At 42.4% G+C, this 18,439-nt stretch overlaps 1 protein-coding gene across 3 annotated transcripts in view; it reads left to right on the top strand.

The window, feature by feature from the left end:
- Cntnap2 (contactin associated protein 2) overlaps positions 1-18,439 on the top strand; it is a 1,898,113-nt gene that overhangs the window by 1,694,221 nt on the left and 185,453 nt on the right. For all 3 annotated transcript variants that reach the window (XM_048786770.1, XM_015493731.2, XM_048786771.1), the window contains one exon: positions 15,612-15,848. In XM_048786770.1, coding sequence (XP_048642727.1) covers positions 15,612-15,848 — 237 coding nt within the window. The remainder of the gene's footprint in view (positions 1-15,611; positions 15,849-18,439) is intronic.

Here is an 18,439-nt window from a genome sequence, read left to right as displayed (position 1 = left end):
CACACAATGTAATAATATAATTTGACCAATATCATTCCCTAGTATTTTCCCCCTTTTATCTTATTCTCCCTCTCCCTGGTCCCTTTCCTCTACTGTAGTGATCTCCCTTCAATTTTCATGACATTCCCTCACCTCTCTTTCTTTTCTTTTTTCCTCTCTAGCTTCCACATATGAGAGAAAGCATGTGACCCTTGACCTTCTGGATTTGGCTTATTTCACTTAATATAATATTCTGAAGTTCCATCCATTTTCCTGCAAATGGCATCATTTAATTTTTCTTTATGGCCAAATAAAACTCCATTGTATACATACCATATTTTCCTTTGTCCATTGTGGACACTTGGGCTAGTTCCATAGTTTGGCTATTGTGATTGGGTGTGCATGTTTCACTGTAGCATGCTGACTTTAATTCTTTAGGGTAAATCATGAGGAGGGGTATAGCTGGATGAAACTGTGTTTCCATGCCCAGTCTTCTGAGGAACCTCCATACTTACTTCCGTAGAGGTTGTACTCATTTACAGTCCCACCAGCAGTGGAAAAGAGTTCCTTTTTCTCCATGTCCTCTCCAGCGTTTATTGTTGTTGGTTGTATTCCTGATGGCTGCCATTCTGACTGGTGTGAGATGAAATCTCAGTGTCGTTTTGATCTGCATTTCCCTAATTGTAATGATGGTGAACATTTTTTCATATCTGCACTGCCATTTGTATTTTTTCTTTTGAGAAATGTGGGTTTAGTTTGTTTGTCCATTTATTAAATGGTTTATTTGTGGGGTTTTTTGCATTTAGGTTTTTTGTTGTTGTTGTTGTTTTTTAATTTTTATATAGTCTGCATAGCAATCCTTTGTCAGGAGAGCAGTTAGCAAAGACTTTCTGTGTTTTTCTCCCATTTTATTTTAACATGGACTCAGCAGTAAAGATATGAGTGCAGGCTGAGCGGTCCAGGGGAACACCTCGAGGCCATGTCACCTATCTAATCCACACAAGACCCTAGGAAGTGGATCCTATGGCTAGTTCCTGTTTCACTTTCACAGGGAAGAAACTGAAGTTAAGATGAGTTAACTCCCTCGAGGTCCTGCATCTAATAGGGAACAAGAAGGGATTTGATCCCAGCTGTTCCAATTTCAGACACTCAACATTTCACTTCTCCAAATTAAATCTGCACTGGGCAACGTTGCGCAGGCCAGGAGGGCTCTGTGCACCGCCAGGTCACCGGGGTGGAGAGACCAGCGCTCAGCCTCAGCTATGTGCCTGAGAGCTATTTTCATTCTGTTCAAGTACACACAGGAAAGTGTGCAGGAGCAGGGACAGGAGGGTTCCTGGGCCCACTGGGTCTGTCAATTGATTGTACTTAAAGAAGGTCAGTTCTCCTCATCCTAAGAGAGGACGTAGTTTTCCAACTTGGAGAGGGAGCCTGGAAAGGGAGTTCCCATCTTCCCGTGGAGACTGGGAGCTGGGAGCTGGGTGCCTCTTCTGTGAGGTTTACATTTCAGAGTGGCTCCAGGTCCCTGAGGAAGACATTCTCAGTTGTAAAACTCCCCCCAAAAGGCTTTTGAAAAGATTTACACCTGAAAGGGACAGAGAAAGAAATAGCAATTACTGTACAAGTTTTCTAAAGTAAGTAAGAATGGGAGGTCAGGGGTCCAAATGCCTGTCTATGGTTAGGCAAGCTGAGGGGAACTTAAGGCCATGTTGGTCCAGGTACACAAGACCCCTTGTCTAGGATGACACCATGGCCAAGGGGCACTTGGAGACACTGTGCTACCTTTAGCTATAGGCTGTGCTGGAAGTTCACAAAACACACAGAAAAACCCACCCCAACCAAGATGTGCACACTCCAAATGACAGCAGAGCCCAGTGGGGATGTACTTTACTCAGTGGTGGGATCTCTAGTAGGAGAATGTCATTGACAGGGATGGAGGTCAGGCTGGCATGAGATAGGTCGGCCTGGCAGGCAGAGGATCACTCCAAACACAAAGGGATGGATCAACAAGAGAATCTCATGCAGAAGCACTCTTCTCAGGGGATGAGACTCCTCCCTTGATGTGTCTATGATGTGGAAAAAAGTATCTTCTTTTTCTTAACTCCTCCCTTCCTTCCTTCTCTTCCTTCTTTTCTTCCTTCCTTTCCTTTCCTCTTATGATATAGGCTGTCAAAATCAACATGGGTCCCAAGTCTACATCACATTCTTCTGTTCTTCTTTCCACATCCCACAGGCCATTCTGAAATTCCCCCTTCCCTTGGATTCCTGGGCAGTATGCTGCCATGACCAGCATGGCCAAACGAGCAGGTTCTGTTGAGGGGCAACGGGAGATTAGAAAAAATAAGGAGTCACACATTCAGATCATGAGGATAAAGCTGGGATTGGGTGGAGTGATGCTTTCTGGTGGAGAAGCAGGTCTAAAGGATTACACCAGAAATCTTCATTATTTATGTCTCATTAATCAGATTAAATACTATGCAAGCATTATTCTTTGTGTTCATGAAAGTTACAGAGTTAGCAACAGTATGCAGCTATTTCTCAGTTACATTCTACAGTTGCAGTGTGCAGAGTTAGGAGCATTGTACAGCTCTCAAGAAAGTCCATTGTTTAAAGTTACTAATTCCCAGGCAGGTGGAGCAGCAGCAGAACTGGTGAAACATAGTGGTTATCTTAGCAAAGAAGTTCCTTCATTCCCAGGAGCTGTGTGCCTGAGAGCAAGGTCGAGCTGATAAGACTCTAGCAACAGAGTTTCCCCATGGAGAGCATTGCTATGGCAACCAGGCATCCTACACCTTTGCATAGAAACTTTCCAAGTTACCAAGCCTGCCACAGCCATGAAGTCATCAATCTCAGACACTGGTCTCCCTACCACTGTCACTTCTCTCACAGTATGCTGTCCTGCTTTCCTGTGTCCTCCTGGGCCACTGCTATAGTCTCTCCTATGTTCTCCTCCTCTACTTGACCATTAAATATTGAAGGGCCACAGAGCATCCTCTCTCCTCCATCCACACATTGTTCTGCAAGATCTGGTCCAGCCCAACGTCTAATGGCCTCCAATACTGCATATGCACCAGTGACTCTTCAATTTAAATCTTCAGGCTTCACTTTTCTCAGGAACTCTAGACCCATTCATCCACCTGTCTACCTGGATGTCTAAAGAGCATCTCAGAATAAACATGGCAGGAAAAAAATCTCTCTCCATGCCTACCCCAAGCCTTGGTGTCTCCACCAACCTTCCCCAGCTCAGTAAATGACATCACCATTTTTGCTCAACATTTGAAGTTACTCTTAATTTTCTTATTTCCCTTCTTTCTTCTCCATCTCTCATTACTCACCATCCAATAGAAAGTCCTACAACCCCACCTTTAAACCATGTCACAAGAGCACCGACCACCTGGATTCCCACTCTCATCAACGCCACCTTTGCTTCTTGCTTGGATGACTGTAACCAGTGCTCTCTCTCCCTAGTCTTTGTGATCACTGCTCTGCTTGAACATAACAAAGCTTGTTCCTGCTGCGTAGCATTTTCACTGGGTTCCCTTGCCTGAAATACCTCCCCAGACATCAACAATCCGCTTCTTCCTGAGGATCTTATCTCAGCTTCTACCACCTCCTATGGAGACCTTCCCTGACCATGTAATCTCAAGTAGCCAGGCAGCCACCCATTCCAGTTCTCCTTGGGACGGGTAATATGTTCATTTACTTTTGTGTCCTCCTACTCGAAGGTAAGCTACCTGACAGCAGAAACTGAGAATAATACGGTCCCACCAACCACTGAGCAGTGCTTTCTCTGTGAACATCTACTGAGTTAACGATTGAATAAATCAATAAATTAAATTGTATAATTTTTGCTATTTCTCTGACTTAATAGATTCAAAATTAGATCATCCCATTTCTAAAGCAAGAAATGATCATTCTTCAAAATTCTTTTCGTAAAATTTGATGATATTTGCCGTCTTTGGAAATATCTTTTTTCACCAAGTATCAGAGACTGAAATAAAGCATGACAGAAGAAAAAAGAAGTCACAGAGAAAAATGAGAATATTATGAAAGCCACCATTGGATCAGTCTTGACCTTGAATGTAGTTTTCCGTCTCCATGATATCAAATTGAGGTCTTGCTTCTTTGGCACTAGCTGAGATATCAGCTTTGAGCCTAATTATAAGTTTCTGCCCCAAACCTAGATGACTGGTCTTTGATTCACTTCCAGATAAGGATAGGAAATGATGTCATGATGAGAAACCATTTGTCATAAGAAAAAAAAATAAATCAATCAAATCATTTGCTAGATAGAATCTAGTTTAAAAATGATGTCAATAAACTCTACACGAAGCAAAATGCAAATGAGTGCTGGCGTCTGCAGCCTGGAATACCCACTGCTCCCGGCTGTTCACCACCAAGCCGACCAGCACTCGTCTTCTGTTCTTAGCCTGACCAGTGACCCAGAGCTCTGCCCTGATGCCCCCTGAGTCAGCTGCTCTCTCTCTTCTCAGCAAAGCTACCCGAAACCCAGCCCCGCTACAGGCAAGAAGGGCCCTTCTCCACTAATGGCTGCCATTTTCATTTTCTGCCCTTTACTGAACAAAACTAATTAACTTTTGCAATTCCAGCTGTCTGTTTTACAGTTAGAGTCTTAACATATAAAGAGAATAAAGCAAGTCACAAGCTTTACTCTTTTTGTATATGCTCCCAACATAATGAAATTGACAGTGTTCCTTGAACCTCTTCTAAGTCCTCAACTAGAAGACAGTCTTGAACTACCTGTTTCCACAGCAGCTGAGCTACTTACTTGAAGGCAGAGGTCATGAGTGTAGAAACTGTGAAGAGAAACATCTCGAACCTAATATTAGGAGCCAACTTATGGTTCACCTTCTGTATAAAGTAGCTCATGTGCCATGAGAGCAAAACCTTCAGGGACTCTGGTTTCCCGTTCCAACTTTCTGATGACATCGGATGGTCTGACCCAGAGAAGGCATGTTAATAGAAAGGCACCAGTTGTGCAATCAATATTTTCTAAAATGTCTAACAAGTTTATCAAATAATCATGACATCATTTTTTTATTCTCCCAATAAGGACTCAACCAAACTTCATGATAATAAGTGGCAAGTATTGCATAGAAAATTATTGTTTAGTAATTAGTGTAAGTGATTCAAATACCCAGCAGACAGGTATCCACAAGCCCATAGTTCCTCCTGCAGTACACTAAGAAAGTGAGACAGAAGACACCCACTTTCGTTACTTCTGCCTTCAGATAAGCAGGATTATTTCCCACTAATGCTTCATTCTATCCTTTCTCCTTGCCCGGGCCTCGTTTTTTTCGAGTCCCCTGGATATGCAGAACTGTGGTCTCTCCTCATTTTGTGGTCCTCTTGTCACATCCTGACAGTGTTGTGCATTCATTTTAATCTTTCTTTTTTAACCATTCCCAGTTTCACTGGAGTATACTGTATGTTTGCCCTTCTAACCCTCCCTCAACGTTTTTGTTCAAAAATATGAGTGTTCCTGAACATTTATAGTGTTTTTTTCCCATCATGCTTTACGTAAATGGTATTGTGCTACAAATCCCATTCTGTTTCTTAATCTTCTCACTAGCCTTATGTTTTCTCTTTGTGTAATTCTGTGAATTCTATTCTGTGACTATGTTCCATTATGGGTATGTACTATGCATCCTTTATCCCATCTCCTAATGATGAATACCTGGGTTTCTCCCAACTCTGCTACTTCAGATCACTCTTCAGTGAGTTTATTTGTGTCCAGAATTACCCAGTCAAAGGTCATGTGTGTTCCAATCTTACTCACTATTGCTCTTGACCTAGCAGTTTCTGAGGGCATATCCCAAACTTTATTCATTGCATGTCTATGAGTGGTCCTTCCAACGGCAGCTTCGTATTGTTCAGGGCATTTCACTGTCAGGCTCTTGGTGAGCCTCTTGATTCACTGTTCCTTAGACCGACATATAATTCCCATCTTTACCCTATAGCGTTCTTCATCTCACAGTTTGTTTCTGCTCTGGACCTCTACTTTCATTTCCTTGGCCCCTGCCCCTAACTTGTTAAGACTCCTAGTGCTGGTTTCTTTCCCTGCTGTCCACAAAGATGTACCAGTATCCACGCTGTCCTCCTGAGTGAAACAGGAGGCCCATCACCCACTCCTGTCCCGCCTGTCACCTACAAGCGGCAACTTCTATAGTTCTAACTGTGGAATAGCATGAATATATTTACTCACAATTGCTTACCAAAAAAGAGTGGTATTTAAGTTTTTCTTTTTACTGACACTTACTTCCCACACCCTCTAATCTCCTCCTAAATTCTTTTTAATTCAGTTCAATTCCCAGCACTACAAAAGGAAAGAGACTGGTACCAAAGGGACTCCTTCTGGGACCCTGCTGCCAACGAATGCCTTGCTGGTTCTCATATTCAAATCAACACTCTGAAGATATAGGTTAGCTATCTTTTAAAGCCAGCATGCTACTGAGGGGGTTGACATAGGTGAAGTTCTTATTTCTGTCTTTTGTCCCTGAAAGCTTTTGAGAACTTTTTTTTTTTTTAGTTCCCATAACTTTACTAGAATGCAGGAGTTTGTAACCCTTTGGGGGTCATGGATCCTTCTGGAAATCTGGGGAAGCCTCTATCTGCCTTCCCAGAAAAATGTCTTATATGAAGAAAATAAAATATACACAATTACAAAAGAAACATGATATAACTGAAATAAAGTCATCGAGACGTTTAAAACATCAAATTTTTGATACAGTAGTTTTTCAAAACTATGCTTTAAATAACAAGACCTAGTGTGAATCCCACTAACAACCATAATTTCAGAGTAATCAAGAACATGAATTTTTTTTCGATCTACAACTCCAAGGTAACTTGAAAATCCCGTTCATTTTCCTTGGCGGCAGTATACGAGCATTGCTCCTCATGCTGCTGTGATTTTCCCTACATTCCTAACTGAAGGAGATGCTGCAGCTCTTCTAGTAGCTAATGCAAGTAAAGATGGAGGCTTTTCCGTGAAGGTGTTCTGAGTCCTGTGTGGGGACCCCGGGGTACGGGTCTCAGAGCCACAGCTGTGGATGTAGGTGCTGTTTATTGTGGTTGGCTTTTCCATCCTCTTCAGGATTCCATCCAAAGTCTAACACTGTGTCTTCCAGACAATTCTGCCCTCCTGGTTTTTCAAACAGGCCATTGCTTGCCTTGATGCCACCTTTTCCCGAGGCTGCTGTTAGACAGACGCTGGCATTTCTACTTCCTCCCTCTGTGGTTCTCGGTTTTTCTTCATTTTTTAAAAACCTCTTTGTCCTTTCCTGGACCCGTTAGGAAGTATTTTGACCCCTTATTCCAACCCACGGAGCTGTTCTTCGGCTCTGTTTCTACTCTGCTACTCCACCAGTCCAAAGGAAGCTTTTCTTCAGCAATTATAAATTTTCTCATTTCAATATCTCCAACCACTTCACATTCACCATAGTTTGTCATCTCTCTGAGTTTTCAGTTTCAGGAAGGTATCATTTTTCTAACTTTGCTGCTACTCCTTTGCGTCAATGGCACCTTCTTCTGCGCTCCCTGGTCCTGCCTCTGCCAGGGCAGGTGAGGCAGGGTGTGGGCTTCCCCAGTGCTCCTTCCCCAGTGCTCCTTCCCCAGTGCTCCCTGTCCTCAGGCCTCACCATGGAGGGCCTGAACTGGCTTCTCCCAGTGAGTTGACGTTGGGAAGATGACTCCTGCCTCAGGACACAGAGCCCTGGGGTTGCCATCCCTCTCAACCTTTCCTGTGTCCATTTCCAGTCCCTCACCCCTCCACACACTCAACTTCAAGGTGCCTCATTCCTGCTCAGCCAGAGGACAGTCATGTTCTAGTGTTGATTCCTAAGTCAGGGACCTGTCACCCCGCTGAATCCATCCTCTCACCACCCACACCCTCATTAGTAACAGTCTCATTCCACACTGAAGCCTCTGTCTCCAAAATCACCAAATCTCATGGTCTTTTGCGGCTATCTCACTTTCCCTGACTTCCAGGGGGACTTTGACCTTAATAACTTCACCCTCCTTGAAGTCCTGACCTCGAGACTCCCTGCCATTCTGTTGTCTCGAGCTCTCTGCTGACTTCCTTCTCTTTCCCCGTCTCAACCCTTCTGGTCTTGGTCCTCTACCCTCTTGGCATGGAAAGCCCAGGCCTCCATGAGGGCCAGTTACCAGAGCTGTGCTGATTCCTCCCAGATCCACCAGCCCAGCCTTGACCTGGGAACACATCTGTCAAGACTTGTCTGAAGTTTGGACTCTGGGAGACAAGACCAAGGTGCTAGGTGAAGGCCAGTGCTGGGGATTCTTCACTCTGAATTGAAAGGCACTAGCTATGGGTGTTTAAATAGATACTTCTAAAAACATAAAAAACAGGGAGAGACATGGAGAATGTAGGATCAGCAGAAAGATACTCATTTTGCTTCAAATATGAGCAGAATTTCTCAGCAGAGCACACAATATGCAAAATCACGTACAGATATTTGTCAACGGAATATTTAGACAGAGTTCTCAGCTGAGAAATTTGAGGTCTGGGGTTGCATTAGAGTTTACTAATGTACCTGTCAATTGTTTAAGATTTGGATCTAACCAGGAAGTGGCAATTTAGCATGGAACTCTCTTATCCCCACCTGTGGACTTGGAACTGCAAGACCCCCTGCAGAGCAATGCCCTCTGAAATCCGTGCTGGCAAACTGGGCACAGACAGAAGGATCAACCTCCACCACCCCCCAGGGTCCAAGGCCCACTCCTGATGTGGCTTCAAAATCTCAGGGTTCAGCTTTTGTACTAGGTTTTTAAAATAGTGCTTTCAGGGATGGCACCAAAGATGTGTCTCTTCTTTGCTGACCTGAGATCAGTTCTGGCACCCACATTCAATTGTGAACATTGTGTTTCCCCTTCAGGCTCAGCCACCCTGTGGCTTCAGGGACGATGGTAAATGGCCCAGCCTATCTCAGGCATTAAGCACTCTTCAGCATTTTCCGTGTATAAACACAGCAACACCTAGAGACATACCAGATGGGGGGAAGAAAGAGCCTTATGTGATACACACCCCAAGTCCATATGGCAGCTATGGATACAATGAGAGCACAGGTGGAAAAGCCAGACAGCCTGGCTGTCAGTCTGGCCCCTTGCTAGCTCTGTGACATTGCACAAATCAACTTGCTGGGCTTCAGTTTCCTCATCTGTAAAATGGGGGTCATAATGAGACTTATCTTTGAGAGTTGAAATATATAAAGTTTTGGGGACAGGGCCTGGTACAGCCAGTCTTCTGTTAATATGAGTTTACCCTGACACTACAGCCTCCAGAACCCCTTAACTCCACCCCCATTACAGAACAAAGTTTCATTTAGACACAAACGATGGCTTTCTGCTATTGGAACCCCGGTATTCCTTCAGTTTTTATTTTGAAATTTTATTCTGGTTTAATAGTTTGGAGTCACGTATTCTACATGCCCTTTACACTATGCATGCAGTGATAATGATCTAAAAAAATCCATCCTGCTGCATGAAGTTATGAATGAGCGCTCATGAGCACCATCCAAAAGAGCAGTTCTCCAAAACCTCATTCTCTGAGTATGTCAAGGCCTTTTCCATGCATGTCCTTCAATACCCGGCCAACAGAGGACTCGCGGATCAATATCTGTCAATCTTGCCGCTCTGCACTGAAGATTGGGAACTAATTTCTTTTAACTCCCTCCACCACTGGAGACTGTAGTCATCCTAGGATTCAGATAACCCTGTGTGTGTGTTTATTTGTTTACACATCGACATTAACACATAGGTTTTGTGTTTTTCAAGTTGACAATCAAGACCTTAGACACAATGGTATCACACACAACCCAAGAAATAGCAGGTGTAACATCTGCAATCCTGGACAGCCCACCTATCCAAGCACACAGCTGCTTCCCCCCTCACCTACCCAGACAGGTTTAGCAGCCATGTAGAAGAGCCATGGTTAGAGTGGGTCACCTGCCCAGAGAAGTCAAAATTTTGCCCACCCCCCCCAATCATGCCAGTCATAAGCTCAAGATCCCTATGCCGGCTCATGGTTCTCCCAACCCAGACACAGACACTGTCCTCCACTGCAGACAAAATAGAGCTGTCACCCATCCTAACTGTGCTGTCCGAGGGAACAATGCAGTTAAAAGATGGACTCCAAGGTCACTCCAAGCAGACTGGATCAGTCCAAGCCTAATGCTAACCCTTTATTCATTGTCTTTGTCTGCCAGGGCTGCCTGGACAAAAGGCCTTAGACTAGGTGGGTTGAACACAGGGAATTTATTTCCTCATGGTTCTCGGGGCTGAGAAGGTCAGTAGGGTGGTTTTTTCCAAAGCCTCTCTCCTTGGCTTTCAGACCACTGTCATCTCCCTGTCTTCACATGATCGTTTCTCTGTGCTAGTGCATTCCTGGTGTCTTCCTCTTCTTATAAGATACCAATTACACTGGATTAGGGTCTCATTCTTATAACCTTGTTTAAACTTGAAACCTCTTTACAAACCTCATAGAGGTCCAAACAAAGTCAAGTAGAGTCCAAATAAAGTCCAAATAGTGTCAGGTTGGGGTTTAGGGCTTCAATAGATAAATTAGGGACTATGAGGGACCCAATTGAGTCCATAACACTCAAGATACCTCAGCATCAGATTTCTGTATACTCAGTGTCTTCTCCATAATTAACTTATTTCAGTTCTGTGCTCCTGTAGAATTTTGCTTATATTCGTTAATAGTACCGATCCTAGCACCACTGCTATCTGACAAAGAGGTGTATTACTATCTGTTATGAAGATGCCCTGCAAAATGCATATCGTCATGCTAATGTTGTAACATCTAAGAAGACTGAGACTTGGGAAGGACTTGGGAAAGTCACACAGGCAGTGAGGCGCAAAACCAGTTCACAAAGATGAATCTTTGTGACCGTCGTTCCTGCTTTCCTCATCCCTGTTTGGTGCCTCCACGTGTCAAGCTGTGCCCAGCATCACCGCGTGGCTGCTTGTGACCATATTGGACTCCACCTGTCGTTTTAGCAATGGCTTCCCAACCTTACAAAGCTGCTGAGCTGACCAGTGGCTTTGCTCTTCTCGCCATCCTGCAGCCACTCCCAGCTCACTCCCCGGCCCCTTCCTACCGACTCCACCACATCCCCACTCCCTTTCCAGATCCCACTTAACCCTCCTTGACTTTATCTTTCCCACAGTGGTTACGCCTTTTAACATACAAAAAGAACTTGGTGTGGAGACTGGGCAGAAGAGTAACCAGTCTGAGTGGATAAAGTAGCTCTGAAATAGAACTTAGCTTCTTAGAACACTGTTCAGCTCTGAGTTTGAAGACGTGTATGTTTTGATGCTTCCTCTTGATATTATTTTTGTCCTTTTTGTTTAATGTGATACTGATTCTTTTGCCCCCACCTTCTGTGCATTTAATGGCTGTATTATTCATTACGGGTAGTTACAGCATTTTCATAATTAATCTTTAATTGCAACACTTGCGTAGCGTTCCACATGAAAAATGATATACAAATTAAACCCACATCTCACCTTGGATAATTATCAGAGGTTTGACTAATGTGCATGAAGCCCTGGCATGGCAGGGGGGCTCTCTCCAATGACAATGTGTTGATTTCCTAATTAACAAAGGTTAAGTAGCATTTTTACTTGAAGACCTATAATTTCAACTTATGACACTTGCCACAAAGAAAGATTTCTACAAAGCAATAAGTTAAACTTGGTTTTTATGGTTTCAGCATATTAACATCTTTTGCATAATATATAATGACCATTTTCAGCATAAAATATTTTTTCTTCCTCTTGACTCGATCAAGAAAGCTACTGGCCCATTTAAATAAATGAGGGGGCCGCCTAAGTAAGAAAAAATATTTTATTTAGTCTTTCTTTTGGAGTGAGAAATGGTAATTCCATTATAAATTAACAAGTAGTGAAAAAAATATTTAATTTAATAAATGCAACAAATGAAAATGAGACTTAGTCATATTTTGTGATCAGTTCCAAAGAAGAGGAAAAAGCCAACAATTCAGAAAAGGAAAAAACAAAGAAGTTTAGGAGAAAGAATTATTTACTGAAAGATAGGGAGTCGTAAAAGCATAAAGGGAAGTGTTGTAAATCATGAGCTGGAGCAATGTAGAGCTGGGGGATCCCGAGGCATCGTCCAGTTCAGCCCCTGTTTCTGTGGTTGGGAAAACTGATGCTGAGAGAGATCAAGAAATTTGATAAAACCCAAGGCCCAACCAAAGGCAGTCAGCATCCCTGAATGGAACAGACATAGCTGGAGAATCTCAGAACACCCAGGGCCCAGGGCAGGAGCAGACAGCAGGGAACCCTGCCCCTGGAGCCCCTTCTTCAGTGAGTCCTGTGTCCATAAGTCACTAAGTATGCTTTTATATACCTGAATTTTTGTCTTAATGATATAAAAAAAGATGCAATCTAATATACATTTGCTCTGCTAATTGGCCCTTTTTAAATCTCCATTATTGACCACGTTAACATTTACTTAGCCTTTTTGAAATCTCTGAAGCCCTCAGTCATTGCTGAGGATCCATTAAATACAAATTATTCCCAGAGTGAAATATGTCCTAAAGAGAGTAAAGGTTAAAATGCTGAGAGAAATAAAATCTCAAAAGTATTAGAAGAAAATAGAGTTAAATAATTATATTGATTTAGATTGGAGAAGGTCTCTAGAAGCCCAATATTAAAGGCAGAAACCACAGAAATAAGACACATAGATGTACCACCTCAGTAACCACAGCCTTCATAGAGAAAAAGAAAAGCCTCGTACAAGTTAAAAGACACAAGCTGGAAGAATATAATCACAAAATGCAAAGCAAAGAGTCAAAGCACAAAATACTGTTTTCAATCAATAAGAAATATATCTTCTATCCCCCCCCCAAAACAATTAAAGAACGTAAAGAAACAATACAATATAAAAAGGAAAACATAGGAAATATTCCATTCTCAGTATGTGAAGCAATGCCTATCAAACAGCGAGCTGCTTTTCCCCACTCAATTGAATTGACAAATCCATGAGGATTAGAATTGGTGGGAAGGTGGACACCTTGGACCTACTGGTGAAATATTAATTGGTAAATTCTTCTCAAGGAAAATAGATTCAAAATGCCTTTTAAAATGTGTCTTCAGGCCGGGGATGCCACACTGTGGTAGAGTGCTTGCCTATGGAGCACGAGGCCGGTGTTCCCCGCAGTAGCTCACACACATAGAAAAGTGTGTCTTCAGACCCAGCAGTCACACCTGGAAGTGTAATCCACTAATGCCAAGGGACAAAATCTAAGGAAAAACAGGACAAGTATGATGACGTTTTTGCAAAGATCATATTGTTGCAACACACTGTAAAATGGAAATTGGAAAAAGCTAAAAAGCCCGATGGTAATGTGAGAGCAGATTAAGTGACCACCCCTCCACAGAGAGATGCTGGGCCCGTGTTAGACACCGAGTTCTGGTTGTCCACAGGTCACTTGGAAAATATCCTGTGATATGCTAAGTGCAAAAAGCAAGTTTGAGAATCATGGGGCTATTATGATCTCATTGCTTCCTTTATATTATTCTTTGCACATCTATATGTTCATAGAAAGGGCTGTTCCCTAAAAGTAGTTGCATCTGAGGAACCTTACAGTTCTCTTTTGTGTTTTGCTTATAAGTATGTTACAGTTTCCACAATGAAATACTATTAATTACATTGATAATGAGACCAAAGGTGAAGGGGATAGCTAAAAGTCAGTGACTTAGAAATTTCCACATATTTTGATAGGACATCATTGTGTTAATGGACTAGTGATGAAAATTCAAACAGCTATGCATTTATGTAATAAAAGCACTTTGGAAAACCCTATTGCAAGAACAAAAACCATAGTGACTAAAATGATAGGAGCCAAAATGAAATTCTAACACACAAAGAGTGGCTAATGGGTTGAAATTCTTCCAAATCAGGCAAGGCCCCAATTCTCCTCAGCACAGAGGTATGGAGCTGGCTGATGAGCAGATGGCGAAGTGGGAAGCCCTTCAAAGCCATTGCTTTTAATAACTTCTTTTGCCCTCTGCTACCCACCAGCTTTGATCACAAAGGGCATTGGACTCCCTTCAATTAATCTTTTATTCAAATATTTTATGAAAATAAAATGTTCCCTGGAGAATCATTCAAAATGATGCACTTCCCAACAGAGAAACACGAGGCTTGGGTTTAAACAGACAGTGGAAGGATTTCTTCACCATCTTATGGATGAGGATTCACAGACATAAGCAGAGCTGACCTGTCTCGAGTCTACTGGGATGCTCTTCTTCTCGGGACAGTAGTCCAGGTGATCAGAATCAACCCCAGCCTAACTTCTTACCCAAACTCTAGCAACCCAGTCGACAACTCCATTGGGAAAAACATCCAAATCTCTATCTTCCTCTGTACTGAGTGGTCATCACTAGTCAATTAAGAACATAGGCTCCACAATAAGACAGTTCTGATACAGCCTTGCCACCAGGGCACCCTGAGTCCTGGTGTAAACTCCTTGACTTCCCTACGCCTCAGTTTCCTTGTCTGTACATGAGGTCAATGACAACAATATCTACCTTGGCAGGTTGTTGTGAAGATCAGGTAAAACACCTTAAGGTGCTAGGTCGATTCCTTCTGCACAGCTTTTAATGAAAGAGTAAATTGAGTTTTATTTTTATTAACAAACTCTCTTTTCTAAGACCTCATCAAATATTTATTCCAATAATTTTACCAATTATTTATTTTGTATTTATTTCCAAAAAAAATGTTATTCTAAGATACAGATACATGTATAAATTTGTATTCCTCCTTTTATACGAGCTGCTTTAAAAAAAAAAAAAAGACCATAACCAAGGATATTACAGACACAATTAAATCCACTTGTGACACATGTTTTAATGAATACTTCTATGAAGTTTGTATGGAAGATTTTAATATTTTTATGCAATGAATTTCAGCCTAACTCTATTAACTTATTCCAAAACTCACAATTAACATGTTCTTTGTGGTACATGTCTTGCAAAGGCATTTAGACTAAAGCAACTTAGTAATAAACATGATTTCTATGTAAAATGATCAATTCCAACTCCCAACACCCCAGACAAGTCTTAGATACCCTTAATGTGAACCTCAAAGCAAAGCCTTTCATGAGACAAGAACCAAAAAGTACAATCACATTTCAAATGGATTTATGCCTTCTGACTAATTGGCTTGTTAACTATGCTAATATATTCATGTTTCTCTTCCTTTTTTATTTCTTTCAGTAGATAATGCTACAGAACTGAATGTCATGAGATTAAAGAGCAAAGAAACTAAAGATTTCTATAAACCTCTTTTCTATAGGAAACCAGATTACGCATTTTTGTGTACCTCCAAACATTTTATTTCTGTAGCAACTTTCTCACTTCTTAGAAGACAGACTCTTTTAATTAGGTATTATAGCCTAAAGGGAGAGCTTTAACTTTTTCTGTTTAGACAAGACCAACTTGAAAGTGACAATACCGGATGTACTTAGCAGTCTCATCTTCTACCTCAATTGTTCAATCATAATGAATCAAGACAGAAACCAAGGCAGAGTTCTTCCGTGTGACCTCTTGCATTCTGTCATTCCCAGGTGGCGCTGGAGGCCAGCAAGGCTTTCTGGGCTGCATCCGCTCCTTGAGGATGAATGGAGTAACACTTGACCTTGAGGAAAGAGCCAAGGTCACATCCGGGTTCAAATCTGGGTGCTCTGGCCACTGCACCAGCTATGGGACCAACTGTGAGAATGGAGGCAAATGCATAGAAAAATATCATGGCTACTCCTGCGACTGCTCAAACACAGCCTATGACGGGACCTTTTGCAACAAAGGTAAGGCAGAACCGGTTCCGGACCCATTTTTAGACATATTTGTAAGTGCATATCATCTATTTAATGATTTCTTTTTTTGGTTGAAAATGAGTGCATTTTACTCTGAAAGTCCAGTGATTCTAATTCCTCTCCCACTTCAGGGAGGAAGTTTCCCAAATCATTCCCTGTAAACTGACTGATGGGTTGTGCTGTGTCACTATCCCCGTGGTTTAGCCTAGACTGAGACCCACCCATCAAGGCATCCTCAGTAAGAGGATGATAATGAGAATGATAGCGACAGTGACTGGCCAAAGGAGCACTCTTGTAGGTATAGCTTGAGTCTAGTCTTAGCAACTGGAGGGACAGTGAGCTGCATTAAGACCCCTGGGCGGCAAAGGAGCAAATCAGTAGCATCTCTGCGCACCGTGTTTTTCTAGTCTTAAACGAGTCTTTGAATTCCTGATAAATTGCTCAGAGCCTATGAGCAGAATACAAGGGCCCGCAGCATAAGCATGTATTCATTTGGAGTATTCCCTGTGATCCCACATGACCAGGAAAAAATCATTCAACAGGCCTGTGGCTTAATTTTTCATATGTAAATAAGTATGAAAAGGGGCATGGCTCGATCTTCTCCTAAGCTACAATAAAAATACTTGTCAATCACTCTTCTCTCTCTAAAATGAATGTATAGCATTTGGGTAAAGTTTTGTGGAAGTGGTCTGTGCATCTCTTAATAGGACGCTTCACATAAGTAGCCCATTCATACTCTCATCAACATATGGAGGTGGTTCATGCCGGTATTATTCACCCACAAGGTGCCACATACAGAAGAAGGAATTGTTCCACAGCATTCGCTGCACTTCCAGGCTACTGCCTGTCAGGGCTAGAATATGAGCATGCAAATGAGATCAGACAGGGTTTAAAGAATGAGCCTGAGGTGACAACAAAAAAAGGTGGCAAGGACACCGTCGCTGACTAATACCTTCACACGTTGACAGTGCTGCTACAGTACATTCTTCTGCTCCAAACAACATGGTTCTGAGGTTTCCCTGTGGCATACAATGGAACAGGCTTGCAGAGCACATTAATTTTGCACTTGTAGAAATGACAGTCTTGCAATTACCATTCATTGTGCTTGATGCTAATTTAATGCAGTTGCTTCCCTTGCCAAAGTACCGTCTGAGTGCAATCAAATAAACAGGAAAACCTGAGACATTCCACTACATAAGTTACGATTTAAAGGAAATCACAACCCCCTTATTTTGGGAGAGTTAGGTTAAACACAGTAGCTCACACAAAATTTCAGAGGGTTAATAGGCAAGATTCATGAATACAAAAGCAGGGGCATATAGCTTTTAGTTTAGCTAACACAGGAGATGAAGTCAAATGAAGCTTACGAGTTGCCTTTGACATTATTTTAAGGGGTTTACACAAAAGACATCTAAATAGTCTCTTCATATTTGTTCAGTAGGATGAATTACATTTAATTCAATTAGTGGCTTTTAACAAAAAAAAAAAAATTAAAAAGTGCACAATACAGTTGGAAAGCATTTGTGAGCACCATTCCTAGTAGAAACAAGGTAGAACAAGTCTTGGGGGGAAATGACCTGGTGCTGGTTTAGAAGAATCCTATGGCCAAAAGGGAGGAGGGCCCCATTTGTGAAAGTGGTCTGCATTGAGCAATCTTCTTCACACACCAGGAGAGGCCAAGAGTGTCTTCCTGCTGAGGCTCTAGCTGGTGCTTCTGCACTGGGCCTCACCACCCAGGGCCAGATGCCTGCACGGAAACTCCTGTGACCACTACCACCCAGATGCTGCAGCCAAACCCTCAACCTTTAAAAGAGGACCACACTCACTGGCTAAAGAATGAGCTGTCTGAGGTCCCTCCCTGTCCTCCTTTGATATAGGTCTGTGCTAAGAGGATTCAGGAAGATGTGTCTTGCTTAGTGAATGAAGAGGGTCCCAACCCACCACACACACAACCCAGTTGCATGATTGTATAAAATCAAAGTATGCATACACACACACACACACACACACACACACAATGACGAGGAAAACCGTGAGAGTACATGACCAAAATGCTAACTGGTTGTTTTTTGCAGAATGATGAAAATACTGGTATTTTTAAAGTTTGTTTTTGGCTTACCTATATCTTCTAATCTTTACAGAATGATACATCTAATTTCATTAATTTTTTCTTCTTCTTCTTGGGGGGAAAAAAACAGTACTAGGAGGCAGAGTCATTTAAGGGTTAACTGTCTCTGGTCAGAAAACACCTGCCTATTAACTAAAAATCATTTCACATCCATCGGTACTCTCTGGAGTGGAGTAGCATGTCCAGTGAAGATTGCATGTAATTAAATTAGCTTGACAATCCATATCTTGATGCATTTAGTGGAGTCCAGTTTTTCATAGGTGTCCCAAGTGATGGCCCTTCAGATGTGCCTTACTGGGGCCAGGTTGTGTGAAAATGAAAATACTGAGGCACTCGTATCTCAGCTGTGTGAGAGGTTCACACTAAGGGTGGCTTGGGTTCCCACATGGCTCAAGGGGACAGGCAGATCAGCCAGGTCTCTCCAGGTGTGGTATTAACCCCCCCCCCCCCGGGG

This window comes from Marmota marmota, unplaced genomic scaffold, assembly GCF_001458135.2.
Source record: "Marmota marmota marmota unplaced genomic scaffold, marMar, whole genome shotgun sequence".
NCBI classification, from domain to species: domain Eukaryota; kingdom Metazoa; phylum Chordata; class Mammalia; order Rodentia; family Sciuridae; genus Marmota; species Marmota marmota.
This window is presented reverse-complemented; position numbering and strand designations above follow the sequence as displayed.